General features: G+C 66.1%; 1 protein-coding gene across 1 annotated transcript in view; it reads right to left on the reverse strand.

Annotated features, from left to right (window-relative positions):
* The window catches only part of LAMA5 (laminin subunit alpha 5), a 52,499-nt gene extending 42,433 nt beyond the window's left edge, over positions 1–10,066 (reverse strand). Inside the window, exons 1-2 of the mRNA XM_065893323.1 lie at positions 9,785–10,066; positions 5,248–5,400 (exon numbers count right to left, since the gene is read on the reverse strand). Coding sequence (XP_065749395.1) covers positions 5,248–5,400; positions 9,785–10,066 — 435 coding nt within the window. The remainder of the gene's footprint in view (positions 1–5,247; positions 5,401–9,784) is intronic.
* Positions 10,067–13,090: the final 3,024 nt, after the last annotated feature.

Consider the following 13,090-nt stretch of genomic DNA (forward strand, 5'->3'; position numbering starts at 1 on the left):
AGAGCCACTGCTGGAAAGAAAAATAAAACGTGGAAATGTAGAGAGGGCAGGCACAGGCCCCAGGGACCCTGACTGCGGGGCCGGGAGCCCAACACACTGGTGTGTGGAGCAGAGCAGGGGGACTTTCAAGGGCTGGGTGGGGGTGGAAGGGCTCCGACAGCTCTGTAGGAGCTCACCAGCTAGAGTGAAGGGCAAATGCCCATGTGGCCCAGCACCTCAACGGAGCTGGGCCTGGGGGGATTCAGAGACACACACCCCCACCGACCACCCAGGGGCTGTCTTGGGCCCCCTGCCTTGAAGGGGGGTTTTTAGGCCCTGCCCCCACCCCATCCTCCCTACAGCCTGGCCCAGGTCTAGGCCAGATGGGCAGTCCCAGGCTACAGGAAGTGGACTTTATCCCACGGGGACCCCGACACACAAACAGTTTAGTCTCAGGTGTGAGCTGTATGGCCAGAAACCAACGCCATGGTATTTGTTTAAAAGCAGACAGAGGGGGCTTCCCTGGTGGCACAGTGGTTAGGAATCCACCTGCCAATGCAGGGGACACGGGTTCGAGCCCTGGTCCGGGAGGATCCCACATGCCGCGGAGCAACTAAGCCCGTGCGCCACAACTACTGAGCCTGCGCATCTGGAGCCCGCGAGCCACAACTGCTGAGCCTGTGCGCCTAGAGCCCGTGCTCCACAAGAGAGGCCACTGCAACAAGGGGCCCACACACCGCAGCAAAGAGTAGCCTCCGCTCGCCGCAACTAGAGAAAGCCCGCGCAACAAATACCTAATGCAGCCAAAAATAACTAAATTAAATTAATAAAATAAAAAGCAGAGAACAGAAGCCTTGGGGGCCACCAGAGCCTGGGGGAGTCAGTGTGGGGTAGCGGGGGTGTCTGTGTGTGCCCAGCGTGAGCAGACGAGTGTGCCAGGATGGCCAGGGGACCGAGGACGAACGGCCCCCAGCCCCGGGCACGGGTGGCCCCTCCGGCCCCGCATCCTCCGAGCAAAGCGACAAGCAGAGAGAGGCAGGGTCTCGCGGCTCCCACGAGGAGAGGTGGGGCCTGTGCCGGTCCCAGGACCCTCGGTGGGGAGGCCATCCCGGATGCCCCGCCCTCTCCTCCGCGGGAGCCCAGCTCAAGGGGCCACCTCCGGCCCAGCCGCTGCACCTGTCCTGGCTGCCGGGCCCTGCAGCTAGAGCCTAGCCAGCCCAGCCACACTTCCTGCCACTTCCCTCGAGCTGCCCGCTGACCCTCCTGGGGCACTGGCCATGTGGCGGAGCGCCCAGCTAGGTCTGGACAGCCAGGCCAGTGACCATGACCTCATAACCCAGAGGACTGGCGGGCATGCCAGGACCAGGAGGCCTGCCTGGGGAGCCCTGAGTGGGCCAGCTTGGAGGGTGTGTGGCCCAGAACAGCGGCGGGCAGGGCGGACCTGCACGGGGCATCCCGGCCGCAAAACAGCCGGCACGTCCGGGACCCTCAGCGCGGCGCCAAGGTCCCAGCAGGTGCTCTCTGCGCCCGCACCTCGAGAAGGGAACCTGGCCCTGCCAAGCCCGGCCTCTCCTCCACACTGGCTCTGTCTCCCCAGTTGCTGCGCACACCCCCACGCGGTGGGGGGCAGCTGGCGCCCCCCCGCCATCCCCCAGGGAGGGCAGACCCCCAACCTTGGCATTTCTAGAGTTCCCCAACCAACACTTTCTGGCCTCACACCCAACTCCCCCAGCCTACGCTCCACCACCAGCCCAGCACCGCTCTGCACCTCACCCCCTCCACCCCCCGCTGTACCCCGCAACCTGGTCTCCAGGCCACTCCCCCTCCAGCCCCAGCCTCTCAGGGCTGGGATAAGGGGCCACCCCACCCAGGGCACAAGGAGAAAACACAGCTCACGGTCGGCAGGGGATCTGCATTCCTCACCTGCATCTGGGGAATGAGGGCTGCAGCCCGCAGGTGAGGGGCGGGGGCTGCTGGCGAGAGCCCCTCCCCACGGCCAGGCCAGGAAGCGGGCGTCTGGAGAGGGTGGGGGACGCCCCCCAGGGCCAGCCCTAACCCTGCCCAGCTCCTTAAGACCACCGGGCTACGTGGACGGGTGAGGCTCCGCAACGGGGAGCCTGAGGCGGGCAGGACGCAGGAGAGAAGCAAGAACCCGCTGTGCCCCCCGGGAGGACAGGCCAGTGTCCCCTCAGTCACCAGCCGCGCAGACTGCCCGCTCTGGAGAACCCCCTTTCCGAGGCAAGCAGCCCGCAAACCTCAGACCTACAGCTCAGTTCTCTCAGGTCTGAGGGTTCCTGGCTGAGACCCACATGGTGAGCAGGGCAAAGGCAAAGGCCTAGACCTCGCCACGCCCTTCCCGCCAGGTCTCTGCTCCTGGGGCCTGGTTCTCCATCTGCAAAATGGGGGAAGAGGGTCCAACGGCCCTCACCCACCCTGGAACGGGGAAGGTCAGAACAGGATGAGGTGTGACCGGAAGACAGAGCAAGCAGGCTTCCGAGGCCCCCGCACAGGCGGACGCTGCAGAGACCAGGCCCCACCAGCCCTCTGTCCTCCCCGGGGCAGGAAGTCCGCCTGATGCCCAGGGCCAGCTGCCCCATCACCCCGCCCCGCTTTGCCGGGGCATCCGCTCCAGCTCCCAGAACAAAGGACCCTGGCAGCCGCGGCACTGGGAGTGCCCAGCCCCACCCCAGGGCCTGCGCCTCCAGCGGCAGCCCAGCCCCAAAGCAAAGGAGCCCCCAGGGTTGAACCAGCTTAGCCAGGCCCCTCCCACTCGGCCTCTCTCCCCATCTGCCCCGGGGAGTGTGCTCAGAGGGTCCTGCCCTGCCTGGGGACATCCTCAGTCTGACTGCGGGCCCCAGCTGCTGCCGTCACCAGACCTGGGGGCACTTGAGGATACAGACCCCGGGGCAGCTGGGCAAGTCGGGCCCACTCCTCCAAGACGCCTCCCGCCCAGTGCCCCAGCCTATGCCACCTCCGTCCTCCCCTACCGCCTACCCCACGTGGGGCTCCTCGGCCGACGCAGGACCTGGTCTGTCCCCGACCCCCGTGAGCAGGGCACCCTGAAGGGACCCAGTGGTCGCACAGTCCAAGGGAGGAAGGGGCAACAAGCTCCTTTTCCGAAAGGGAAGGCGGTGAATGCGCAAGTCTCCCCTGAAATTCCACAGTGCCTCAGAAACATGCCCTGGAAAGACAGCTCTCTCGCCCGCGGAGCTGGAAACTGGGCCCTTCCGCTCCACCCAACTCTAAAGCACACTGGTGGACACCCCCCATGCTCACCAGCTCCCCCCCCAACCAAGGCTGGCAGCCCCCTGGCCCAACCAAGATGGGGATTTGGGAAGTCAGTAAAGGGGGAAAGGAAGAGAGGAGGGAGGAGGGAGGGTTGAGTAGATGGAAAGAAGCGTTGGTGGATGAATGGATGTTAGGTGGATGGGTGGGTGGCAAAAAGGAAGGAAAGATGGGGGGCAGGGAGAGAGAAAGAATGGCTAGGTGGACGGGTGGGTCAATCTCCCCCCCAGACAGGGCTGGAAATGGCCCAGGCCCAGCCTACAAAGTCACTTGAGTCACTTTACATTTGCGTCGTCGCACAGTCGGGGACTGCGGCTTGGAGGGGCAGGATGTACACAGTGAAGCCCTCTCCCCAGCCCAGGCCCAGTCTACAAAGCGGATGTGCCGCCTGCCTCCACCTCGCTGGCCCATTTCCTACATATGGACACCGAGCCTCAGGGGCCACAGAGCCAGGGGGAGCTGAGCGCCATCCGAGCTGCCCCTCGGCCCCATCCACTGCACCTCCTGCTCCGGGCCACCCTGGGGTTGTCATGGAGACCAGGCCACTGTGCACCCAGCAAAGGCCCTTGCCCTGCCCTAGTCTGGCCAGGCTTGTCCACGGGGGAGAAGGGGCGAGAAGGGCCCAGTAGCTCAGCACAAGTTTCCCCGATTGACCCTGGGGCAGGGGCAGAATGCACTTCCCCCTCCCCCACCCGTGGCAGTGCCAGAGAGAGGGGCACCCGGGGAGCGCACAGGGTTGCTGAGGTCCTTCCCTGCCTCCGGGGGAAAGAGAGCACAGATGCAGTGAAAGCCCAGGGAGCTGAAGCGATATTGGCCCAGCCCCACCCAGACCTGGGTCCGGCAGCACCACCAGCCCCGAGCCGCAGGCAGGGCCTCCCAGGGCCTAACAGATAACCCATGGCCCCTCGGAAATCCCCGGCCACTAACTGGGACGCGAACCCACACCCTCACTGCCCACCTGCCCGCCAGGCCTCCGGGCTGGGGCAAGAGGCACCCAACACCGTCCCCTGAACCTGCCCGCGGGGCCCGCCCCTCCAGCCAGGCTCACAGGAGATGCTCCACCACTTCTCCTCCAATGCCCCCAGGATGACAACGGCATGGAGGCTCAGCAAGGAGCAGAGACCCACCAGGTCACACACCGGGACCGTGGCAAAGCCGGCCTGGACTCAGGCGCCTGGACTCAAGGTCTAGGGCTCCTTCCCCGGCCCCATGAACAGGGAAGGGGGTGGAGGCGAGGTCTAGCAGGATCGACCTTGTGACCCAGCTCCCAGGCAGGCCCAGAGCTGTGGCTGCTTCTGGGCTTGGCCTCAGCTACCTCCCCCTCCCCCACCCCATCCAAGGAGGCATCGGGACTGTTGGCCCGTTTCACAGGCCAGGATACCAAGGCCCGGCGCCTAACAACGTCACGTGGGGAGTGGGGCGCAGCCCAGGTCCACCAAGGGGGGTTCGTTTGTCACTGGGAAACGCCTGGCTCCCATCCCCCACCCCTGCCTGTGCAGGGGCCTGGGCAGGCACACCTAACCCCTCCGTGGCCTCCGCAGCACAGGTATCCTAGGAATGTCCACTTCCTCCGGCCTCCTCTGCATTCCCGGAGCCCCTCCCACTCCCGCCAGCGGAGCCTGGCTCCCTGCAGAGGAATTCCCCAGAGTAAACACCAGGGCTCACAGCATTTCAGCCCCACCTCCGTGATGTCCCCTTAGCGCCCCTCACCCTAACTCTCCACGTGACCTCTGGTAAGCCCCCCATCCGGCGCCCCTCTCTCCCTGTGCACCACGAGGATGCTGAGAAAACAAACGGAAGGTGCCCAGTGCCACGCCTCCGTCTGTATGGGCCTGCCACCAGCAGCCCGTCTGTGCCCAGCCTCTGCCCAGCCTCCCAAGCTCATTCTGGGTGGACACCTCACCTTCTGGTCCTCGCCCCACGGTAAGCCCTTTGGCCAGGGACATAGGGGACAGGCTGCAGAAGGCGAAAAAGAGACTCTACCTGGCCCAGGTCCAGGGTGACGTTGACCTCGTTGTACTCCAGCCCACGTGACAGCGGTGGGCTCTGCCACCAGCGCTCCGTGCCGTCAACGGCGTTGCTCACAGGGTGTGCCCTGTTGCTGCTTGCAGCTGTGCAGATGTCGCAGTACTGGCCCTGTAGGGGAGGGGGCGGTCAGATGGACAAGAAGGGCTGGGACTCCTTACCCCTCTGGTCACCCTCCCACCCCATCACACTGGCCGCACCCCCAATCTGTGGACCCTTGTGCGCCAGTCACTCATTCACCTGGCAAGTACACACTGAGAGCAAATACGGTTCTCAACTTGGGATACGGTTCATGTGAGAGATGATCACACCCATTACAGAGGAAACAGGAGAGCAAGGAGGGAGCAGGGCACCCGCCGCAGGTGGGAAATCATGGCGGGCCTCCCTGAGGAGGTGGCATCTGAGGCCTACACCATAACGGGGCGGGTGTGCTCCAGGCAGAGGGGCTGGCTGTGCAAAGGCCCTGGGGCAGGAAGAGCAAACAAAGAGTAAACAGCAAGAAAGCCAATGTAGCTGGAGCTGAGGGGGTAAGAGCCGGGTCAAGGGGCAAGTCACACGTTTCTAGCCCACCCCCACCCCTCAACCACCAGCCACTGCAGGGGGCTTCAGAAGGGCTCTTGCAGGATGGGGCCTGGGGGGGGACCTAAAGAGAAAGGAAGGTGGGGCTACAGCCAGAAGGCCCAGGCCCGATGTGAGCCCCTCCCGACCTCCACCAGCTCATCATCCCCCAAACCTCTCCACCAGGCTCTCACCCAGGGCCATCTGGATTAGGGTCTCCAGACAGGTGGAATTAAGCCATCTCGGCGGCCTGTGGGGACAGGCCCCAGAGTGGAGGCACGCGGGCAGCCAGCAGACGAGGCCTGGACCTCCTGGCTCTGCCACTTCCGAGCCCTGGGACTGGGCCAGGTCACGGCAGCCTCAGTGCCCCGGGGTGAAGAGTGGGGGCGATGCTGGCACCTGCCTCAGCCACTGTAGGATTAACGGATCCCACACGGGGCCTGGCAGCTGCTTCTGTCATGGCCCAGCCACCTGCCGGGGCCCTGTCCTCTGAGGGGAAAGAGGGGGCTCCCAGCATCATCCTGGCCCTCTGTCCCCATGGCGGAGGAGTAGGCGCTGAAAGCTTCGGGGGCGGTGGTAGAGACAGAGCTGGGCCCTGGCTGCTGGCCCAGGGGAGGCCCAACCTCCCACCCCAGAGGAAACCAGACCTGCTGTCCCTCTGCACACAAAGACGGCCCTCGGAGACTTGGCATTGTCTGAGGCCCAGAGAGGCCACGTCTGGGAAACGCGGCCACTCCACCCCTCCCAGCCTCCCAGGGGGCCAGACCTTGTCCTAGGAGTCAGAGGTGGGAGCGTGGGAGATGCCCTGCCCCACTCCCAGGCCCGGCAGCCACAGAGAGCCCCCAAGCCTCCACACACGCGTGGCGCGGACACATGTGCTCCTGGCTTCCACGGTGCGCCCAGGATGGAGAGACCACAGGCAGACTCAGGCACCGAGCCTCCCATCCAGCGGGCTCCCAGGACCCCTCGTGCTGCGTGCTTTGGCTGACCCCATCTCTACCCTGCTCCCGCCTGGGGCCTTGGCACCCTGATCTCTTGTCCTCCAGCTCAGCTGTCACCTCCTCAGCAGAACCCCAGAGCTCCAGACCACAACTCCGGCCCATCACTGTGCTTTATTTATTCTACCACGGGAGACGTGGAATTGTCTGGCTATTAGCAATTCTCCATTTACTGCCTCCTGGGGGGGGGGGGGAGGCGCACCTGCCTCGTTCTTAACTGCGTCCCTGAGGCCACCACCCAGAGGTGCCATGCCGAGGGGCTGGAGCAATGGAGGACACCCAGAAAAGGGGTACCATCTGTGCAGGCCATACTACCAGCTCAAATGCTGAACCCCAAACTGGAACCCAGGCTCTGGCTCCCAGACCTGTGGGAGCTGCCAGGGGGTGAGCAGAGGAGGGGCTCAGAGAGGCTCACCGAGAGCGCTAAGCACGTGTGTGTGGGCTGTCTGGGGCCTGGCGGAGCTGGGGGGCTTCTCAGAGGTGGTGGGTAGGGCCATCTGGCTGGGGTGGGCCTTCCAAAGAAGGCTCCCTTGGTCAAGGGAGCCAAGGGACATGTCTGCTCATGTCCACCCAGAGAATCAGGGGAAGATGACTCTACTCCCCATGTGGCCGCAGTGGAACCGCTCGGTGACGTGATCACTGCCGACCTCTCTGCCTGACGGATGGGGCTGGGGAAAGCAGCCTCTCTCCACCCCTCTGCTGCAGAGGGTCTTGCCAGGAACAGAGCAAGGAAGCAAGGAGCAGTGATAAGGACTTCCCCTCCCAGTGAGTCACCACGCTGGCAGCAGAGCCCCCGACTTCCCCTGCGGGGCTGGGGCCAGCACAGAATTCCTCCGATGCCCACCTGAAGTCGCAGGGCCGGACTCCCAAGGTGCCCTCTTCCTGCCCTAGGTGCCCCGATGCCCATGAGGGCTCACCCCACACCCCGGGTGGCATGACCCCGGCCAGCTTCTGTCCTGTCTCCCCCAGGGGGCCCTGGGAGCTGCTGGCCTGCAGCCTTGGGCCCACGTCCTCCCTGACCCACCCACAAGACTGGGCTCTTGGGACAGAGAGGTGCGCCTGGCCGCTCAGCTCCAGCGTCTGTGGGCAAGGCCCAAACACCAACCCAACAGGAAGCCAGGGCGGTGAGCAGATCCCATCCCCCAAGAGGACAGGGCAGAGGCTCCAGTGGGTCCGGCAGCTTGACTAAGGTTGGCCTTCAGTCTTTCTGGCTGGTCTTTCTGCCCTGGCAGCCTCTAGCACAGGGGTGCAATGGCTGAGCGCTACAGAGTTTCAAAGAGAGGCTTCAGCTCTAACTTGCCAGACTGTGAGCTGGGAGGGCAGGGCTGAAGTTCTCACTCAGGGCCCCTCGCTTGCTACGCACAGCCACTGCCACTTGTCAAGTGGTCCCAGTGTGACAGACAGCTTCCCCGGCCCTTCAGGCCAAGCTCACAACTTCGGGTGAGGCCGGCCCTCGTGTTGTTCCCATTTTACAGACGAGGAGCCTGAGGCTGGGGGAGGAGCCACACAGCTAAGGAGAAGACCTTTGACCCCAGGCCACCAGCTCCCGTGCAGCTCCTTTAAGCACTAGGAGGTGGTAATGAATGGCCCCTCCCTCAGGGATCCACGCAGCTGCCCCTCCTCAAGGGCCTGGGCCAGGCAGCACAGATGGGCAACAGGGAGCCTCTCTCCAACAGGGAGATGGCTTGGAGCCTGGGCTGATGAGCTGTGGAATCCCAGCTGAGCATCTGGGGGGGGGGGCCAGGGCTGAGCCAGGCCCTCTGAGCAGCTTTGGAGACCCCCCCACAAGCTCCTCTCCTCCACCTGTCCCCTTTGATGTCACCCAGAAGCGCTAAGGGCCCGTACTGGGGTCTCAGGTCGCCCCCACTCACCCCAGCCAGATCCTGGCCTGGCTTTGGGGCTTTACAGGCCTCAGTTTCCCCACCTGAAACGTGGGCTTGAGACCTCCCGCTCAGCTGTACAGAGCGTTGAGGAGATCATGGGATGGGTCCAGGAACCGGCGGGAGATGACATTTCTGTCCCGGATGGCTCTGCAGCACCAGGGCCCCCTCGTACTCCTCCCTCCCTGGGGGGTGGGGTGGGGCAGGCGGCAGGGAAGGGGCCCCAGCTGAGGCTCCCTCATTCATCACCCGCCCCATCACTCTACTCTCCAACTACCTCCTCCCTCCCCCAGCCTCTCCCACCGGGAAGGTGGCAGCAAGTCCCCGGAGGCTGAGGCTCAGGTTACAACAGCCTTGGGGCCCCCAGACTCTCCCTCAGGTTTGGCAGGGGTGGGAGGATGGGCCTAGCACGGGGTGGCAGGGAGCCTCTGGGGCAGACCCTATCGCCCCAGGCAGAGCGGCAGCCGGTCTGTGTTCCCATCCTCAGTTAAAAATCCCTCCGTTTGTCCCCCTCCCACCTTGAGGGTCCCACCGACTCCCTAGACCCGCGGGAGCGAGAGCTCTGTCTGGCCCCTCCCGCCCCATCCCCGTCCCATCCCGTCGCCAGCAGGTTCCAGCCTGTCCCGGGGGAAGGCGGAGTGGTCCGCCCCCATCCCACAGGCAGCCGGCCGGGGAGGCCAAGTCCCGCCCTCGCCGGGATCCCAGGACTTGGGGCCGCCGGGGACCAGGCACCAGCCCCTCCCCTCCGGCCAGCCACCGCCGCCGAACTCGAGCGGTGCCGGCCGCGCCCGGGTCCGCTGCGTGCCGCCTTCCCTGGGGCACGCGCACTTCTCTGGCTGAGCCCGAAGGGCCGAGTTGGGGTCCCTTCCGTCCGCCGAAAGGCGGAACCGGGGCGTAGGGACGGGCGGCGGGGGCCGCGGTCCGTACCTGGCTTCTCCGCGGCCCCTGGGGCTCCTCGCCGAGTCGGGCTGGAGTTCCGGAGTCCGAGCCCGGTGCGTGCCCCGCGCCGGCGTCCCCGCCACCCCGGCCCGGCCCGCCCGACCCGCGGCCCGCGCTCACCTGGATGGTCTGGTTGGGGTCCCCGCCGGCCACGGGGCCCCCCACCAACTTGCAGTAGAGGTCCTCGGTGGGGCGTGGGGCGCCGCGCGTCGGGGCCTCCTCGCCGCAGGTGGCGGAGGCGGCGATGCGGACGCCCTCCGCCAGGTTGAAGTAGGGCGGGTGCAGGCTGAAGCCGCTGCCCGCTGCCTCCCGCGCCCGCACCGCGCCCAGCAGCGCCAGCCCGGCCAGCAGCAGCGGCGCGGGGCCCCGGGAATCGCGGGGCCGCGCGCCCGGCTTCGCCATCTTCCAGCTCCGGGAACGGCGAGCGAGGCTGGAGCCTGGCGGGTCTGCAGCGCGGCGCCCGGCCCGGCTCGGCTCGCTCCGCCCGCGGACGTCAGGCCCCGCCCCGGCCCGCCTGGGCGCCCGAGCCCCGCGCCCCGGGGAGGGGGCGGGGGAGGCCGGGGGGAGGGGCTGCCGGCCGCCTTAACCCTTGGGACCCCGGTCCGGCCGGCCTCTCGGAAGGGACACCTGCTGGCCTCGGGCCGGGCCGTGGGAACGCGACGCCGCGGCGGCCCCCGGGGCGTGGCTCCCGGTCCCAAGCGGCCCCCTCGCGCCCTCGGGCACCCAGGCCCCGGGCGCGCCGGCCCGCTCTTCCCCGTCCAGCGGCTCCGCTCTTTGTTTCCCTAACTTCGGGCACCTCTCGGCGGCCGAGCGCCCCCGGCGGCCCCGGGTCTGGCGCCGCGGCCGGGAGTCAGGCACGCTCGCTCCGGGTCCAGCCCCGGCCCGGGCCCACCCGCAGCCCCAGAACCGGCAGAGCGACCCGAGCGACCGCGGCCTGGGAGCCCGATCGCTGGGGTCCCCCCGGGATTGAGGGGGTGAACTCCGGAGCGCAGCGCAGCGCAGCCTCGCTGCCTCTCCCCGGCCGGTTTTTGGTTTTTCACCCCTCATACTGGCCCCCATATCTGCCCCATCCAGCAGGTGTGCGGGAAGGTGCTCTCTGTCAGCTGTGAGTGGCGGTAGTAACGAGGGAATCTGATCTGCCGAGGGACAGGGAGACCCTGATTAGGGACTCCATGCCTTTCTGGGGGGGCCATGTCAGATTCCATCCCACCCGACCCCCGCCTACCCAGCGTTTAGCTCAAAAATACTCTAAAATAGGGAAGTGTATCAGGAGGGACTGGCCCCGTGGGGCCCCTGCAGTGAAGGGAGGATGCCCAGGGCTCCGCCGGTGCCAGGAAGGCTGCCTGTGAAGGAGGACATCTATTGAGCACCTGCGGGGGCTGGGGCTGCAGGACCAGGTGGGCGCTAACCCTTGTGCCTGGGGATTCCCTGCTTTGGGGCACTGTGGACCCCACCATCTCTGTCTGCCAGTGGAACCCTCCTGCTCAGGGCAGGCACTCAAGGACGCTGGGGAAATGGGGTTGGACGTAGAGGCCTGACTCAGGATTGTGTCCCAGCTGATTCTGCGTTTGGGTGGCTTTGGCCACTGGGTCTCCTCCCCTCCAGCTCCTGGCCCAGATCGGCCTCAAGGGAAACCCTGATGGGGCAGCTCCCCCCGGGTCTATGAGCCAGGCCAGCTGGGTGTTTGTCCCGCTTGAGACCCCCTGGACAGTCCTGGGGAGCCGTGTAAATGTGTGGGGTGGCAGCCAGCTGGTCCTGGTGGGAGCTCTGCCCCAGCAGCTGTTCCCGGAAGGTTGCGCCACTAGCCACATCTTCCTGGCTGTCCCCTGGCCTCCTGCGAATCCGACTCCCAAGGGGCTGGACTGCTGCTTCTCTAGGAGTTGAGAAATAGGCAGTGGGATGACCCTCCCTCTTCTCTCCCCTCTCCCCTCCCCTCCCCTCTCCCGCTACTCCCAAGCAATTCGGTAACTCCACCTGGGGGAGGGGGAGGAGAGGTGGTTCCCCGCTGGAGAGGCTCTGGGTGGGGGAGGGGCTGGCCTATATGGTGGGGGAGGGGCGACAGGCCATGCTGGAATCCTGAGTCCCCCACGCAGACGGGCCAGCTCACCAGCTAATTTATGATCCCGTGGGAGGAGCAGCCGGAGAGCCGCCTCTGGGCAGTAGCAGGGTTTCCAGATGGGGGATTTGACCTGCCCCCGCCCCACCCTCCCTACTGCCCAGAGGTCCCCTGTCACGCACATCACAGCAGAGCACTTTGGCCCCCGGCACCCCCTTGACAGCTGGGGACCTGTCAGCCTGGGGACTGGGCTGGCAACCTCCCACCCTCCACCCCCCCCCCAGGTCGGCTTCCCAACCCCGGTGGAGGGACCAGCGGTTAGAGGTGAGGGGTGAGAGCCCTCTGAGCCTCCTAGGGGCCAGGCATCCGCCATCCCAGAGCAGGCGGGAGGGAGGGGCCGCTGCCCAAGAATGCGCCCAGCACGGGGAGGGTTAATCCTGGCCGAGCTGCTTCCTGGCAGACAGCTGCCCCAGAGCAACTGGTGGCCCGGGCCTGGGGGGAGGGGGTGGGTGAAGTGGGCAGAGGAGAATGTGGTGAAAGGGGCTGGGCGAGGTGCCCACACTGCCCACACCTTGTGCCAGCTTATGTGTCCCAGCTGGGGCAGGAGTGGGCGGCATGGACGATGGAGGTGTTACTCCAGTCAGGCTACACACTGACCTCTTGGCCGGTGGTGGTTCTAGGAGAAGGTCGTCAGCGGGGCCGGGGGCGGAAGACCCATTTCCCGCCTCACATTTCCAGCCAGTCATTTCCAAATGGACTAGCGAGTGCATCTCCCATCTTGCTCTGCCTCCTGGGCCACCCAGCTGCCTTTCCTACTTATGAATTCGGAAACTGGGGGTCAGTTTCCAACGTCGGGGGGTCAGTCAAGAGCGTGTGGTTAGCAAGGGAGAGGGAGTTGGACTGGCATTCATTTTCTCCTCTCGCATGTGTTGGGCACCTTTTGGGTATGGGTCCCTGATGTAGTGCCCCCCACCCCCCAAGCAGGCTGCCCTGCCCCAGCCTCTGTCGTAAATCCAGGAGAGGGATGCTCAGTCCTGGGAGGTGGGAGGTGGGTAGTGGGTGGGGGTCAGCTCATGGGGGAGGGCCATGGAGGCAGCCTGACCACCTCTGTCCTACTAGGCTCTGGACATGCCCCGCGGGCAGACCCCAGACCCAGAGCCCCTCCCCACCCAGCCCCAGGGTAACAGAAGCCCTGGGACCCGTGGGAGGTCGGGCACAGGTGGCAGCCTGAGTGGGGAAGTGGTGCTCCTGGACCTAGGTAGGGGGTCTGGCCAATTCCCCCTGAGCCCAGGGGTATGGCCTCTGCCGTGTGGCCTGGGCCAGGGGAGCCTGCCCTCAGGACAGCGGCCCTCACCTGAGCCACTGCCCCG

This window comes from Phocoena phocoena, chromosome 15 (genome assembly GCF_963924675.1).
Source record: "Phocoena phocoena chromosome 15, mPhoPho1.1, whole genome shotgun sequence".
Lineage (NCBI taxonomy): Eukaryota > Metazoa > Chordata > Mammalia > Artiodactyla > Phocoenidae > Phocoena > Phocoena phocoena.